Source organism: Chaetura pelagica, unplaced genomic scaffold, assembly GCF_000747805.2.
Source record: "Chaetura pelagica isolate M959 unplaced genomic scaffold, ChaPel_1.0 scaffold429, whole genome shotgun sequence".
In the NCBI taxonomy this organism is placed as follows: domain Eukaryota; kingdom Metazoa; phylum Chordata; class Aves; order Apodiformes; family Apodidae; genus Chaetura; species Chaetura pelagica.
Window position 1 is genome coordinate 163,681 of NW_009954542.1, and position 14,375 is coordinate 178,055.

The 14,375-nt window shown below is 43.3% G+C and overlaps 1 protein-coding gene across 1 annotated transcript; it reads left to right on the forward strand.

Annotated features, from left to right (window-relative positions):
• Window position 1: 1 nt before the first annotated feature.
• On the forward strand, window positions 2–1,393 carry KCNA5 (potassium voltage-gated channel, shaker-related subfamily, member 5; the record flags this gene model as incomplete). The annotated part of the gene is made up of 1 exon (XM_010004926.1): window positions 2–1,393. A coding segment is annotated over one exon (1,392 nt), but the record flags the coding sequence as incomplete, so codon positions are not given.
• Window positions 1,394–14,375: the final 12,982 nt, after the last annotated feature.

A 14,375-nucleotide genomic window follows, 5' to 3' on the forward strand; every position in this document is an offset into this window, starting at 1 on the left:
GTGCCCCGACACGCTGCTGGGGGACCCGGATAAGAGGATGCGCTACTTCGACCCGCTCCGCAACGAGTACTTCTTCGACCGGAACCGGCCCAGCTTCGACGCCATCCTCTACTTCTACCAGTCGGGGGGCAAGCTCCGCCGGCCCGTCAACGTCTCCATCGACGTCTTCGCCGATGAGATCCGCTTCTACCAGCTGGGCCAGGAGGCCATGGAGCGGTTCCGGGAGGACGAGGGCTTCATCAAAGAGGAGGAGAAGCCCCTGCCCCGCAACGAGTTCCAGCGCCAGGTCTGGCTAATCTTTGAGTACCCGGAGAGCTCTGGGCCAGCCCGGTCCATCGCCATCGTCTCCGTGCTGGTCATCCTCATCTCCATCATCACCTTCTGCCTGGAGACCCTGCCAGAATTCAGGGACGAGAGGGAAATGCCTGTGCCCCTGCCCCCACAGAGTGGAGGTTTGAATGGCACGGCTGGGGACTCCCTCCCCATACAGCCACCCAGTAGCCTTTCTGACCCCTTCTTCATCATTGAGACTACCTGTGTGATCTGGTTCACCTTTGAGCTCCTCGTCCGCTTCTTCGCCTGCCCCAGCAAGCCTGAGTTCTCCCGCAACATCATGAACATCATCGACATCGTGGCCATCATCCCCTACTTCATCACCCTGGGCACCGAGCTGGCCCATGAGCAGAAGCAGCAGCCTGGGAATGGCAGCAGCAACGGGGGTGGGGGCCAGCAGCAAGCCATGTCCCTGGCCATCCTCAGGGTCATCCGCCTGGTCAGGGTCTTCAGGATCTTCAAGCTCTCCAGGCACTCCAAGGGGCTGCAGATCTTGGGACAGACTTTGAAAGCCAGCATGAGAGAGCTTGGCCTCCTCATCTTCTTCCTCTTCATCGGGGTGATCCTGTTCTCCAGTGCTGTCTACTTTGCTGAGGCTGATGACCCCGAGTCTCATTTCTCCAGCATCCCTGACGCTTTCTGGTGGGCAGTGGTCACCATGACCACTGTGGGCTATGGGGACATGCGACCTGTGACTGTGGGGGGCAAGATTGTGGGGTCCTTGTGTGCCATTGCGGGTGTGCTCACCATCGCCCTGCCTGTCCCTGTCATCGTGTCCAACTTTAACTACTTCTACCACCGAGAGACTGACCATGAAGAGCACACTGTCCTCAGAGATGAGCACAGCAGTGCTCAGGGCAGCACAGCAGGGGAAGATGCGAAGAGAAGATCCAGTGGCAACTCTCTGGACAAATCTGTTGTGCACTTGGAAAACAGTGAGGGGTTCAACAGTGGCACTGGCTCCTTAGAGAAAGCCAGTATCAAAGCCAGAAGTAATGTAGATCTCAGAAAATCTCTCTATGCTTTCTGTCTGAACACCAACAGGGAAACAGACCTGTAAGGAGAGGAGAGAGAGTTCAGAGGTGCAAAAGTATTTGCTGCTGTCAGAAACTTACTATTATAATTATACTTTTGGTACCAGTTAGTTTTTTAAACCAGACTGTATTTTATAAATTGATCACTGCCCTGAGCAGTCCTCCAGGAATACATGTTTTTATGTTCTTTTTCCATGACACAAAGGGTCACCTATTTTTAAAATAGACTAAGAATAAGCTACGCTCCATGATGCAGGAGCTGGTAAATTATAACAGTGCAAAATCTAATTTGTAGAAACTTGTTCTAGCAAATTTTTTTGTTGTTTTTAAATGGGTTATTTGTAATCAATTCAGTTACTCCAAGTTTAGTATTAAAGAGCTGGGGGCCGTATGTGAATGAATGGGTTTGGAGGAGGGGAATTAAGGTTTTTTTGTACTGTAGTTTCAAACTGAAATTATTCCAATATATTTTATATCTGTATTTATGGTTGAAAGGGGGTTTCTCATTCCTGTGAAATGCAAGATTGTTAAAGCACTAGCAACATGAGCAGATCAGCACTTTCAGATTTCCCAGTTGTCACCCATCGGTACAGATCTGGTTATCTAGTATGTGAAGTGAATTTGGTGCTTTTAACCCTACAGCAGAAAACTTTCATTGCCACTGTTGTGTTAGTTTCTTGTGAGCCTTAAATTATTAAATATTGTAGACATACTTCTTTACAAATAGTTTTAGTCATTACCTGGCTGTTTCAGAATTTCTAAATAATTCAGTCCTGTGCTTCCTGTCCCCACTCAAAAAAAATACCTGTGCAGCGCTTTTTTTGCCTTTTTTTTTTTTTTGGTAGTTCTACAGTTTTATACATTTGTTACATGTTTGAGACTGTAAGAAAAGCATTGTCTGCTGTTACTGATGTCGATCCAAGTGCACAACAGATCAAAAACATGAGGGAGTGGATAGATACAACAAGAAAGCAGAAGATGAGTTCAGTACCTGCAAAACTGTTTTCGTTGTACACTCCAGATTCCCTTGGCATGTGTATCAGTTACCTTTATGTATCCATAGCATTTGTGTGCACAGTTCACTGGTTTTAATTATCACAGCCTGGAAACAGACGACACTGAGAGTCTAACATGGCACATTGTGCTGCTTAAGTAACCATTGCGTGGCTTATATTTTGGACTCAGATGGAAAGCATCACCTTTCATCAAAAGACATCCTTGTTTTCTTTTATTTCCAAACAAAAACTTCTCAGTGCTGTGGATTTTACAGTGAAGATGATGCTGAAAGACGAATGACACATTATCTTCATCATGGTAACACAGCACTGTATGGCTTACTAGTGAAGACTGACACCAAATTGCTTCTTTTCTTTAAATCAAAGAGCTGTGTTGTTATTTTTCTTGCAAAGGATGTCTCTGTTTTCCCCTCAGGCTCCTGTTTTATTGCTGAAGGATGTTCCATGCCTTTACCATATGCAGTGGCACAGAAAGAGTAGCAGAAAGAGAAGCCTTGACTGCAAATGCTCAAGGTTTGTTTCTAACCGATTTTCTAATGCAACTAAGTAAATACTAAATCAGGGTTATAATTTATGCAAGTACCTCAGATGTATGTACTGTGATAAATTTAAATTAGCTTTTCAAAACAGCCTTTTGATGTTCCCTTTTCCAGACACAAGTTCTGCTTACCTGTCCCTTACCATGACATTTAATGATTATGGCCCAGTGAATGATGTTTTTTCCTTCCTGTTCAGTAAAACAGGCATGGTGAGAGACAAGCAAGTAGGGGTTTTTTTTCATGTTTGGTGTAAAGAACTGTCACACAGAGCACAGCCCTGAACCCAGAGGTGACAATGAAGGAAGTTGAATCTGATAATAGAAAATAGGATTTTTTACATTAATTTTAGATGGTGGTTTCTTGCTTTACTTATTTATTTAGGTGCGGAATGATGCTGTAATATGTTGAGAAACTGTCTGCAACAAGACTGGCAGAAAAATGCCCAGTCCAGCTGCACTCCAGATGCAGGCAGATCTGTTTGCTTTAGCAGGAATTTTTGCATCCAGGTGAAGTGCAGGATTAGTCCTTTGGTGAGACTAAATCTAAGATGAAGCAAAGAAGTTGGATCATTGCCTGCTGGACGTGCTGAGGTCTAGGTCGTTGATGTGGACTTGAGTGAAGCCTTTTGCTCAGGCAAATGGTTCGATTTTACTTTCAGTGATTAAATCCATGTGACTCACCTGAATAAGTACCAGACAATGCAGTGGCTCTTTCAGGATCATTTCTGGTTGTACCTTCCTGTAATACTCCCACTTTCCTCACTGCTACTGTCTTCCATAGTTTGCTCTTTCAATTGCACATTGTTCTGAGTTAGCTGTCAGCTCCTCAGAGCTGGGGAAATATTTATATTCAGTCCCTTGTTTAATGCTTATGGCCAGGCCTTCTGGATATTAATGATCTGAGTTATAATGGCTATATAATTATTATAAACATAATAATTATTGCAGTTAGTGGAGTAACACTGGTGTAAAACTGATGTAGGTGAAGCAGATCAGGGCTATGGGGGGTGGGTTGAGCTGATCTTAAAAGCCCATTGCTGGTAGGAAAGGAAGGCCTTGTCTTTCTCTTCTTTCAGTTTCCTTCCACTGTGTGCCCTTTTGTTGCTTACCCTGAACTGGTTTTGTCCTTGTGCAAGTAAGTATATGTGCAAGTGCTGCCTTCTCTTCCACGGGCTGCTTGAGCTCACTAACCTGGCAGAAAATCCAATGCAGCAACAAGTAGATCCTTTTCTGTCAATTTAGTAGGTTAGAAAGCATGAGTGCCAGAGCCACTGCAAGGAATGTGGAAAGTCAGTGGTGCAGGGAAGTGAGGAAGCAGGGAGGAAGGAAATCCTTACCCTTCAGTGTCAAGATAATTGTGAATGCTTGTTGAACCCTGCTTCATGTTTGGGTCTTCCAAGGTGTCCTGAACTGACAGCATCAGAGAGGCTGCCAGAAGTCAGGGTGCCACACAAGGTGCTGCTGGAGCATCTCTGCAAAATTCAGCCCTGGATTCAAGCCTGTGTGCCCTGCTATAACTGAGAGCAGGGTTTCTCCCAGTCAAGATCCATGCTCTCTGAGAGCAAAATGCCCTGATTGCTTCATAGGGTTCTCTGCAAGCTTGTCAAACCTTTCCCTGACCTTCATTTCAACACACTGTGTTTTTCCATAATAAAGCAACACAACTTTCCAATAAAAAGAAACCAAATTATTCTCAAAAGCATGGTTGAAAAGATCTGTTTGGCTTGGTTTTCTAAACAGTTGTCAAGCACAATTCAGGCAAACTCGGCTTTGACACCTTCTTTACAAGGATGCATAATTTCTGTTGGCTTATAAGGCAGTAAAGGATTTGCTTTCTAATGAGAGAAGTTGCTGCCAGACACTGAGTAATGCAACCAAAAACATGGTTAGATGAGACTTCAGCAAAGCACTTAGTGTGGGCTCAGCTTTAAGCACATGCCTAAGTAAAGCATTATTCAGCAGGTATTTTAGGTGCAGTGATTGTACCCTGCTTAAACCTTGGAGCCATCAGTTCCCACCAGACTTTAGTGCAGATATTTTGGTGCGTGGTATAGTTTGTGAGCCTGAAAACAACCAGTGTTGCAGGACACTGGAATCAGAGCATCAGATTCTCAATACAGAAAGGGTGCCTGTGTTCCCACAGCTGCTGCTCAGCAGAGCAGCCTTCTTAACATGATTGGTTGCAAAGTGAGTACCAGAAGTGTCTGCATGAAGAATTGCAACAGCAAGTTTCTGTGCTTGGGATACAAACACTGCTGAAGCCTGGTAACGTGCTGATGCAAATTGCTGTTGCAAAAGTGTGTAAGAGAAAACAAAAACCAAATCACTCTTGAGAACACCTATAAAAGTGAAACAGGAAGAGAATGTAGGCTATGTCTGCCAATTCTAGGCTCATTACAAGAAGGAAATCTGTCCAATCCATTACTGGTTTTATGTTACTTGACCTGGAATGAAAAGCAGGCTGAATAAAACCTCTTTGGAATATCAAAAGCCACAAGATATCAGAGCTTAATGAATAGCAAATAACTGCAAACATTACAAACACAAAACCAACAACAAAACAGACAAACAAACCACAAGAAAATAAACAAACAAAAAACCCCAACAAAAAACCCAAAACCAAATCAACCCTTTTTTGTAAACTCTTTTGACTAAGAGCTACATCAGGGAAGGTTTCTCACCCCATCCATGCCTACATGCCATAGTTACTGCTGGCTTGTCATTGTGTGGGACAGTATGTACTGAAATGCATTACTTTTCCATTCTTCCAGTTTCGGGATGCTGAAGTGAATATTCTTTTAGTTCACTGGTAATGTAACTTTAGTTTGCTTAGCCTGGCCTCAAGGGGAGTCAACAGCCCCATTTTGTTTCTCCATCATTCTAAAAAATGAGAAAACAGTAGCTAGCAGTTATATAACACCATTCATCTCCTAGAGCTGTATGAACAATAGTACAGTGATCTGTATAGAAACATGGTGAAGGAAAAGCTGGGGGAGAGAAAACAGCCTTTGAAAGGGGAGAGGACTAGGAGAGGCATAAAAATTAGTGGGCTTGGCTGGGCCTGGACTTCTAATATGTGAGATCTCAGGGAGGAGAGAGATTGACCCTTTGGTCTCCTTTCTGGTCTCTTGGTGGCTCTGCTGACAAGGGCTGTATGTCAGCATCTGTGCACTGTGACCCATCTGGTGGGGTCACAGAGGGAGAATTAATGCTGCTTTGAGCAGCATGAACAAATCCCTCTTGTGTGTGCTCTTTTTATTTAGGCTCTGTAAGGAGAAAGTGGCACTTCTGATGGTGGTTGGTACCCTGGCCTCTTCTGCTGAAAACCCTGCTGTTCTGGGGAGGGGGGCTCTTGATTCACAGCACAGTGAACAAGGCTCTAAAGTACCTTCCCTTCTCCACACACTGCTGTTCACCTCTCCTTAGAGAGAGAGAGTAACAAAGCAAATACAGTGTGCTTTTCAGTCTCGTGGAAGGTCTGGATATGTGTATAAAAAGCTTCTTCTGAAATATATGAGTGAAGCTAGTCCTGAGGTAAGACAGGAAGACCATATAATGGCATATAACAATGCCATCTGGCCCTAGGGAGGGATGTCACTACCCAGCTGAGATTTGTACAGCTCATTTGGCAAGATGTCATGGCCAGTGGTAACATTTGACAAGGGCCTGTGGGCAGATTGCAGCCATGGTTGAGGGATGATGAAGGCTTTAATTAACTAATTAACTTTGGCCTTGCTACTTGATGGCTATTTATGGGACTGGTGTGTTGTATGGCAGTCAGTGTGTTGGAGAAACAGGAAGGCAAACTGTGAGATGAAGCATTAACAGCATCTGCCTGCTGTTGGTACAGCTTTAGTCTGTCGTTGTGCCACCATTGGTTTCACTAACCTCCCTCCACAGGCTAACTGAGCTTCAAACATTTGAGAAATGAAATAGAAAAGGTCTTTATAATAATATAACTTACAAAAAAGCATTGTTCCAAAATCCCTCTGCCAAGGCTTATGTTATATCCAACACCACAAAATACTTTTCACGTGCCATTTACTGTATTTGTAGCTTTTGTAAGGGTTTTTTTTTCTGTTTGTGTGTTTGGTTGTTTTGTTCCTACTTTCTTGCTTTCTGCATTAACTGCTCCCCAGTTCTCCTTGTCAACTTGTTGAATTTCTGTTGCTCTTGCCTTAACGTGGGACCTAAGGGTGCTGATACTCTTCAGTGACCATGGATCATGCTGCCTGACGTCAGGGTGTCGGTTCTTGGTAGGAATAAACACAGAGCTTCTCCAGTAACTATCTGGGGATCCATTGGCCAGAACAACCCCTGTATTCGTATCATGAAACATTCTGGAAAATGTGGTTATCCTATCAGTAAGATCATGTGAACCAAGATTTATGTTCATTGGAATATGAAAAAAGTAAAGCTCATAGCTATCTGATGAAATAATTAATAGGAATTAGAAGCTGCAAAAAGTAAATATAAACTCATTTAAAGAAAAAGAACAGCATTCATACACAATTAGCATATATATTGCTGTGCTTTCTTGCTTCCATAGTCTAGCACTGTAGTGCCCTTACTTCTTTTAGGTAAACAAGCCATCTTCAAAGCACAGGTTCATAACAGCTCTGCGTCTGTGTTTGGTTTTGTCTTTTTCAGCCCTGGTAAAAATACAGTACTTTTCTTTTCTCAGTAATACCATTTAATACAATAAAACTTCTTTTCTCTCTTCATCGGTACTGCAGATAAGCCTGTTTGTATAGCTGGCACAGCTTTGTTGAAATCACCTAAGGATGGAACCCAGTAACTACAGCTCCAGGTTCTCACCACAGTATCAGCACTGAGTAACTCTGTTTTCTTCCCCACTCTTGTAAATGCACGGGGCTGGAGTCTGTGCTTGTACCAGCTTTTGTGCCACCTGCTTTGAACTTACAGCTCAGCTGCCCTCTGGAAGCTCATCACATATTATTGCCAATGTGATGAATTTGACTCAGCAAAGAGTTTGCTATTCTGCACTCTAAAATCACCCTCCAGGCCACAATGAACAGGTAGTCCAATTTATGACTACCTTTTCATTGCCAGCTCTGGTGCTTTCTTTAAGAACTTTGTGCTGGAGTCAGCTATTTTGTTCTCATAGATGCCTGGATGAATCCCCAAACAGTGCTGTTAAAATCCAGTGGCTCTGACTGCAGTTTTGTTTCCATTGTTTTGAAAGAGATTCAGCATCCTTTGTTTGCAGAGAATTTCTCCTGAATCGATTTAGTGTGACATGAAAATGAGGTTCCCCTTTCCAATAGAGCAATATGAGCCTGAATTTTTAGCAAATTGCTCTGATTTCCAGAAATGACCAGATCTAATAGTAAGATTAATAAACTCCCTAGCTGACAACAAAGTGTTTCCATTAGAGTAGGGGCTAGCCAGTGTGCATAGTCTATGTGATTATTGCAGAATTAATAATATTCCAGATAAAATTTAGGATTTACCAAAACTAATCTGTAAATTCACTTCTTTATTAGTAATTTGCTCATGTTCACTGTCATCAGGAGGATGTTTCCAAGTAAGTCAGTGCAGGTTGTAACACTTCCCTGACATGCAGAAGACGCAAAATAAAGATATGTACAATTTCTGTGATTCTGTGTGCCATGGAAACTGTCATTTGTGATCTTGCAGAAACAGCTTTTAAGCATCCAAGGATAACCATGTGTTTTTTTTTACACTCTGTGTTGTTTTCTTGTCTGTGGTTGATGTCACCCAGTGCAGTGCTTCTCACATAAGTAATGACTTAGACTCAGGGTTCCCCAGGCTTCACTGATATTATCTGAGAAGCTGCAGATCCAAGAAGAAGAAGAGTTGCTTCTGAAAACAGGGCTAATTTGCATTTTTGCTTTCTCTTCCAACTTCAGATACCTTGTTCTTGGATGACCCTGGTTTTCACCCTTTGGATTACCCTGCTCACTTCCTCCCTTCACTTTTATCTCACAGTATAACAGATAGTGATAGCAGTCATTCCCACAAATAATACAGGCATATGATAAATACTCATATTCAGGGTTACAGAGTGTATGAAGGAACTGGAGGAAGAGATGCAATTTAAACATACTGGATAGGGTCTGAGGTGTTTACAGGAATCAGACATTGGTAATTCCTTCCTTTGTATGGTTGCACTTCAGTGGTGATATCCTTGCAGGTAGTAATTTCCCCAGAAAAGTCTCACAAGTCCATACTATGGTTTTCTTCAGTTTCTCTGGAGTTAGTAGGTTTTAGATTCTACCATACTTAATTCTCTCAAGCAAACTCAATTAATTTAAAACCTCTTCTGCTTCATCTTCCTGTCCTTCCTGCCTGTTTAATTTTACACAGAAATGCATGTGGTTGGGGGAGGGTGCAGCTGAAAATGATTAAAATTATTTAAGCAATGTCAACTTATACATTTTTTTCTGTCTTGTTTAAAATTGTTTGAAAATCTGAGGAGTGTAATTGAGGGAAGGCTTTGATGTGAATTTGCAGAGCAGATTTTATGAGTTCCTTAGTTTGAAAAAACCCTTTAATTTTCAAGGCAGTGCTAGAGAGGGTGATTAGATATTGGAATGGACTTCCAAGGTAAGTGGTGGAGGCACCATCCCTGGATGTGTTCAAGGAAAGGCTGGATGTGGCACTTGGTGCCCTGGTCTGGCTGATGTGGTGGTGTTAGGTCAGAGGCTGGACTTGGTGATCTCAGAGGTCTTTTCCATCCTTGGTGATTCTGTGATAAGAGGCTTCCTTAAAAACAAGAAAGGTTCATGTGAAAATACATGTTGTTGTAATTTTATTATTATGCTGTTCATTCCAGGAATCTTTTAATTAGAAAATATAAACTTTAATGTTCTGAGAAATTCTGGTCATGCAAAAGAAGATGCAAAGAAGCAGTCAGGCTGGAGGGTGACAGATTGCCCTGGGAAGGAATATAATCTAGATAAAGCTTAGCTACTGTGCTTTGAAGGAGACAATGTTCCTCAACAAAATAAGAATAAAGGGAAGAGCTGGAGTCTATAGCTGAGGTGTTGAGGCATCTGCTTAAGAGAGGGATGGTGACTCCCAGAGATGTTCCTGGATTTGAGCTACTGGGCAAAACACCTACCCAACAGCCCTCAGGATCGTGTCTTAAACGTCTGCTCAGTGCTTTGAAAGAAGGAATGCAGGTGCCTTTAGGAGAGTGTGCTAAAATGTGGATGCAAAGCAGACACTGGCATCTTCCTGCGGGTCTGGTGGAGTAAATACCAACATTTTGGTCAGGTTCCCATAACCCACTTTTCTCCCATTATCTCTAAAGAGGCTAAATTTAGTGGCTCTGATGTTAGTGTGTTGAATATTTAGAGATGCTCCTAACCTCCCTGTGGGCAAAAGCTCTGTAGCCAAGGCTACAGTGTGAATTTCTCTGGAGCTGAGAAAGGTAGCTCTGGAGCTACCTACCTCTGTGACTCCTGAAGCACAGAGGAGCACTGACAGGTATTCATAGCTTGCTCACATATAGTGGTTGCAACAGGTAAATTATTGAAGGAATGCTAAATATTATCACTATTGTTATTATTATTATTATTAATAATAATAATAATGATAATGAAAACTATGGGAAAAAGTAATTTCTTATTAGAGCTTAACTGATTTTCTAACTTGATCTGATAGTTTTGCTATGAGAGCATAATTCATTTGACTGCATAACAGTGTTCTCAAGCTTGTCCTTGTTGGCTTTTGGAGGATTTAATTATTTTTTCCTTCAAATTCTAGCTGTCTTCTTGACATTTTGAATTGAAACCATCTTAAACAGGTGCTGGAAGAATACCAGGGGATTTAAGAAGGATCTCAGTGATGCATAATAATAACAGAGCAGATGCTGAGGAGCTTAGAATTTTGGAGCATGAGAGAGAAATCCATCTGGAAAGCTTGGAAACACAGTGCATTTCAAAAATTTACACTGCTTTTTGCTAGAGGAAAATGAGGTAGATTCTGTTCTTAATAAGGAAGCTGAATATTCCACTGAGGAGGGGATATGAATTTGCAATGACATCCAGACTCTATCTGTATTAGAAAATGAAATGTGCCCAGGATCATTCTTTGGCACCAAGACCAACTGGTATGTGACAGCCTGTGTTCATACTTTTAGACTCTCCTTCTAAAACAAAGTGGCCAGAGGCAGGCTCCCCAATGGCCTCAGTTCCTGGCCTGTGCTGATTTCTAGATTGTGCCTAGGAGGCAGCTGTGGAGAGCTCTCTGGTACAGGCTTTGTGCTGCTTTGGTTTGGCTGATTTTTTGGTAGTGGGAAAGGGCCCCAGGGGTGGCTCTGGTAAAAAGCTGAGAAGCTGCCCCTGCTCCAGAACCAGCCAAGGAGCCATTAGAGGGACAAGAGATGCACCTCTGCCATTAACATACGGAAGAGCTGAGGTAACACCTGAGCAGAGAGGGTGTTTAAAAAGAAAGAAGAGTTGGGCTGGAGAGGTGAAAGGCAGTTCTGGGGTGAAGATCCCACGTTGTTGGTGAGGAAGAAGGTGCCCCAGCAGAAGTTTCCCTGCAGTCCATGGCGAGATGGCAGCTGTGCCCCTGCACTTATGGAGGAACGTGGTGGGACATTCCCTGAAGGCACCAGGAGGGGGGAACTTGGCCCCTGGACTTGGATGTGGTGGCCAGAGGATTTGCTGCCAGTGGGCTCTGATTGCTCAGCTGTGGAAGCCCCCGGGCCAGGGGAGGTGGCTGTTCCCGAAGCCCCCGTGACTCTGTGGGAAGCCCAGGCTGGAGCAGCTCTGGACCTGGTGGGAAGGACTCAGGAAGGAGAGGTTGGTGGAGGCCTCTGTGCCATGGGAGGGACCCCGTGGGGAAGCAGGGCAGGGCTGTAAGGAATCCTTCTTGCTGAGGAGGCAGGAGCAGCAGGAACCCCCAGCCTGTGAAGTGACTCTAAACCCCATCCCCTGTCCCCCTGTGCCGCTGGGGGGAAGGAGGGAGAGAAACCAGGAACCAAGGGATTGAGGCCTGGGAAGAAGGGAGGGGTGGGGTAACATCTGCAAGCCCTGCTCTGGGGGTGTCTGTGTCCTGGGGGGGTGTGATTAGGGTGAAATTACATTATTATTTTTCCCCAAGTTGAGTCTGTTTTGCCTGGGACCTTAATGGGTGAAGATCCCTCCTTGTCCTTTGTCTCACCCCATGAGCTTCTGGTTGGGTTTGTCCTCCCCATCCCAGAGTGTGTGTGTGTGCAGGGAGGGCAGCTGAGTGAGCAGCCATGGGGCTGTTTTCTTTGTTGTCGTGTTAGGCCCAAACCATGACAGACTTAAAAGTGTGACCAGGAGTCTAACAGTCAACAGTATAGTTGATTATTATTATTAATTGCCTGGGAATATACCCTCAAACTGTTTAACTGACAAGTGTAGCTATTACTCAGGTTCTCAGGGCTGAAAAGTATGCCTTGCTTTCATGCTACATGGCATCTTGCCCTTGAGCAATTTCTTGGAGTATCTTAAAAGCTTTATACGTTCCCTCTGTTGGTATTTTCTTTCCTTAAACAATAATGGATCTCCATTTATTGAGAAAAATTATTTCTGTAGAAATCTCATTTAATTCTGCTTCCATCTGAGCTCATGCTTATGCAACTGTACTAAAAGTCACCACACGAACCCCTGATTTTTCTAAGTGCAAGCTGAGGAGCACAAGTGAATTTGACAGTGAGAGCAGGATACTGTTGCTTTGGTTTTTTACTGACTGGTTTTCCTGTTTGCACAGCCCTAATATAGGCTATACTTTCTGCTTCAGCCACTGCATCTTGTAATTTGACTTGCGTGCTGTGATACAGTTGAGGCCCTGATGGCCAAGCACATCCTCTGTTCTTGCTCTCCAGCAGGCTCTGGAAGAGAACTGGGACATTATAAAACAAAACAAACAAACAAAAAAGGAAGGGTGTGGGGAGACACTCCTAACTGTATGCAAATAAATTCAGACAGGATGAGTTCTGCAGAGATCTCCCTGACGCCGTCCTCTTTCCAAAGTGATGGTCAGTCTCCCTTAAGTGATCTTCTGCAGATGTTTGCCTGGCCTGTACCTGACACAGAGAAGGCCCTTCTGTGCTGATCCATGGTGTTTACACTGTGGTTAAGTTTGCTTCCCTTTACTTACATGCTAAAAAGATATTTTGGTCCTAATCTAATTGCAGCCTGAAAGGGGAGTAATAAAGCTCAAAACAAATATGTGGTTTGTGAGCATTATTAGCTTCCAAATAGCTCTGACTTCTCTAAATCCATTGAGATAGCCACAGAGTAATGTGCATGCAGTTAAGGACTGGTCTGAAAGCATTTCTGAGTGTCCCTTACAAAGCATTGGGGTTTTGCATGTGCACTGGAAGCAAAACTACTACAAGTGCATGTAACTGTATTACTTCATCTAGTGCTGTAGAAATTATGGGCCACCCAAAATGAGGCACCACCAGAATTCTTCTGTAGCTTCAGGGTGAATCTGATTGGCAGCAGTTGGTCTGCTGTGATCCCCAGGGACTGGAACTTAAGTTCAGTCAGACTGAGAAGTAAGAGTGCTTGTCTAGAAGTAAACTTCCATTTGAAATAATTTCTGACCCTGCAATTCATGAATATTGACAGCTCGAATGGCAATCATTTAAGATGTTGATACTGTCAACCACCCCAACAAGAGTGTGAGAAGCAGATCCCCCTGAAGGAACCACTAAGGACAGGTAAACCTATCAATGGACTTCCATTTTTTAGGTTTTGTATACACAAACTTCCCATATGATTTGTCCTAATGACTCAGTCTTCTCCTTTGCCTCAGTCCTTTGACAGAGGTTGTCAGCCTTCAGTAGGAGTGACAAGACTTCTGAGTGCTGAAAGCCTGTTTTATGATGTTCTGGACAATAGAACTTGCTGGCTGAGGAATTTCTTCTGTGGAGGAGGTTTCCTCCAGCAGATGAGTGGGGAGATGGCTTAATATGGGGGTCATTTCTTACATGACTATAGCAAAGACCACTAGAACTGGAAGACTGAGACCCACCAGGGCATCAGTCTTTAAGGTCTGTTCAAGTAACGTTAAAAGCTCTGTTTATCATATTTATGTATTATTCATTATTTAGAGATAGGATACATACTTAAAATGGACAGGTAAAAAAACATGTGGATTTGCAAAAAAGCCAAAGTATAGCTGAAAAGCCAAACGTGTCTGGGAGGTAAATGAACCAAATCATCACTGGAGCCAGGAAGGAGAGGGGGCTTTCTATTAATTACCCCTAGAGAGAGAAGTTGTAAAGTCATTATTGCAGCACTCACAAACAGTGAAATATATATTAAAAATATTCAAGAAGCACATCCTGCTCTCTGTTCACTCTGTTATTATGGATTAGACCTACTAAGGTCAACTTTGATTCCATTCCAGGAGTCCTGAGGTAGATTTGAGGGCTGCAGTAATATCCTTTGTTTTCATTGAGTCTTAACAGACCAAATG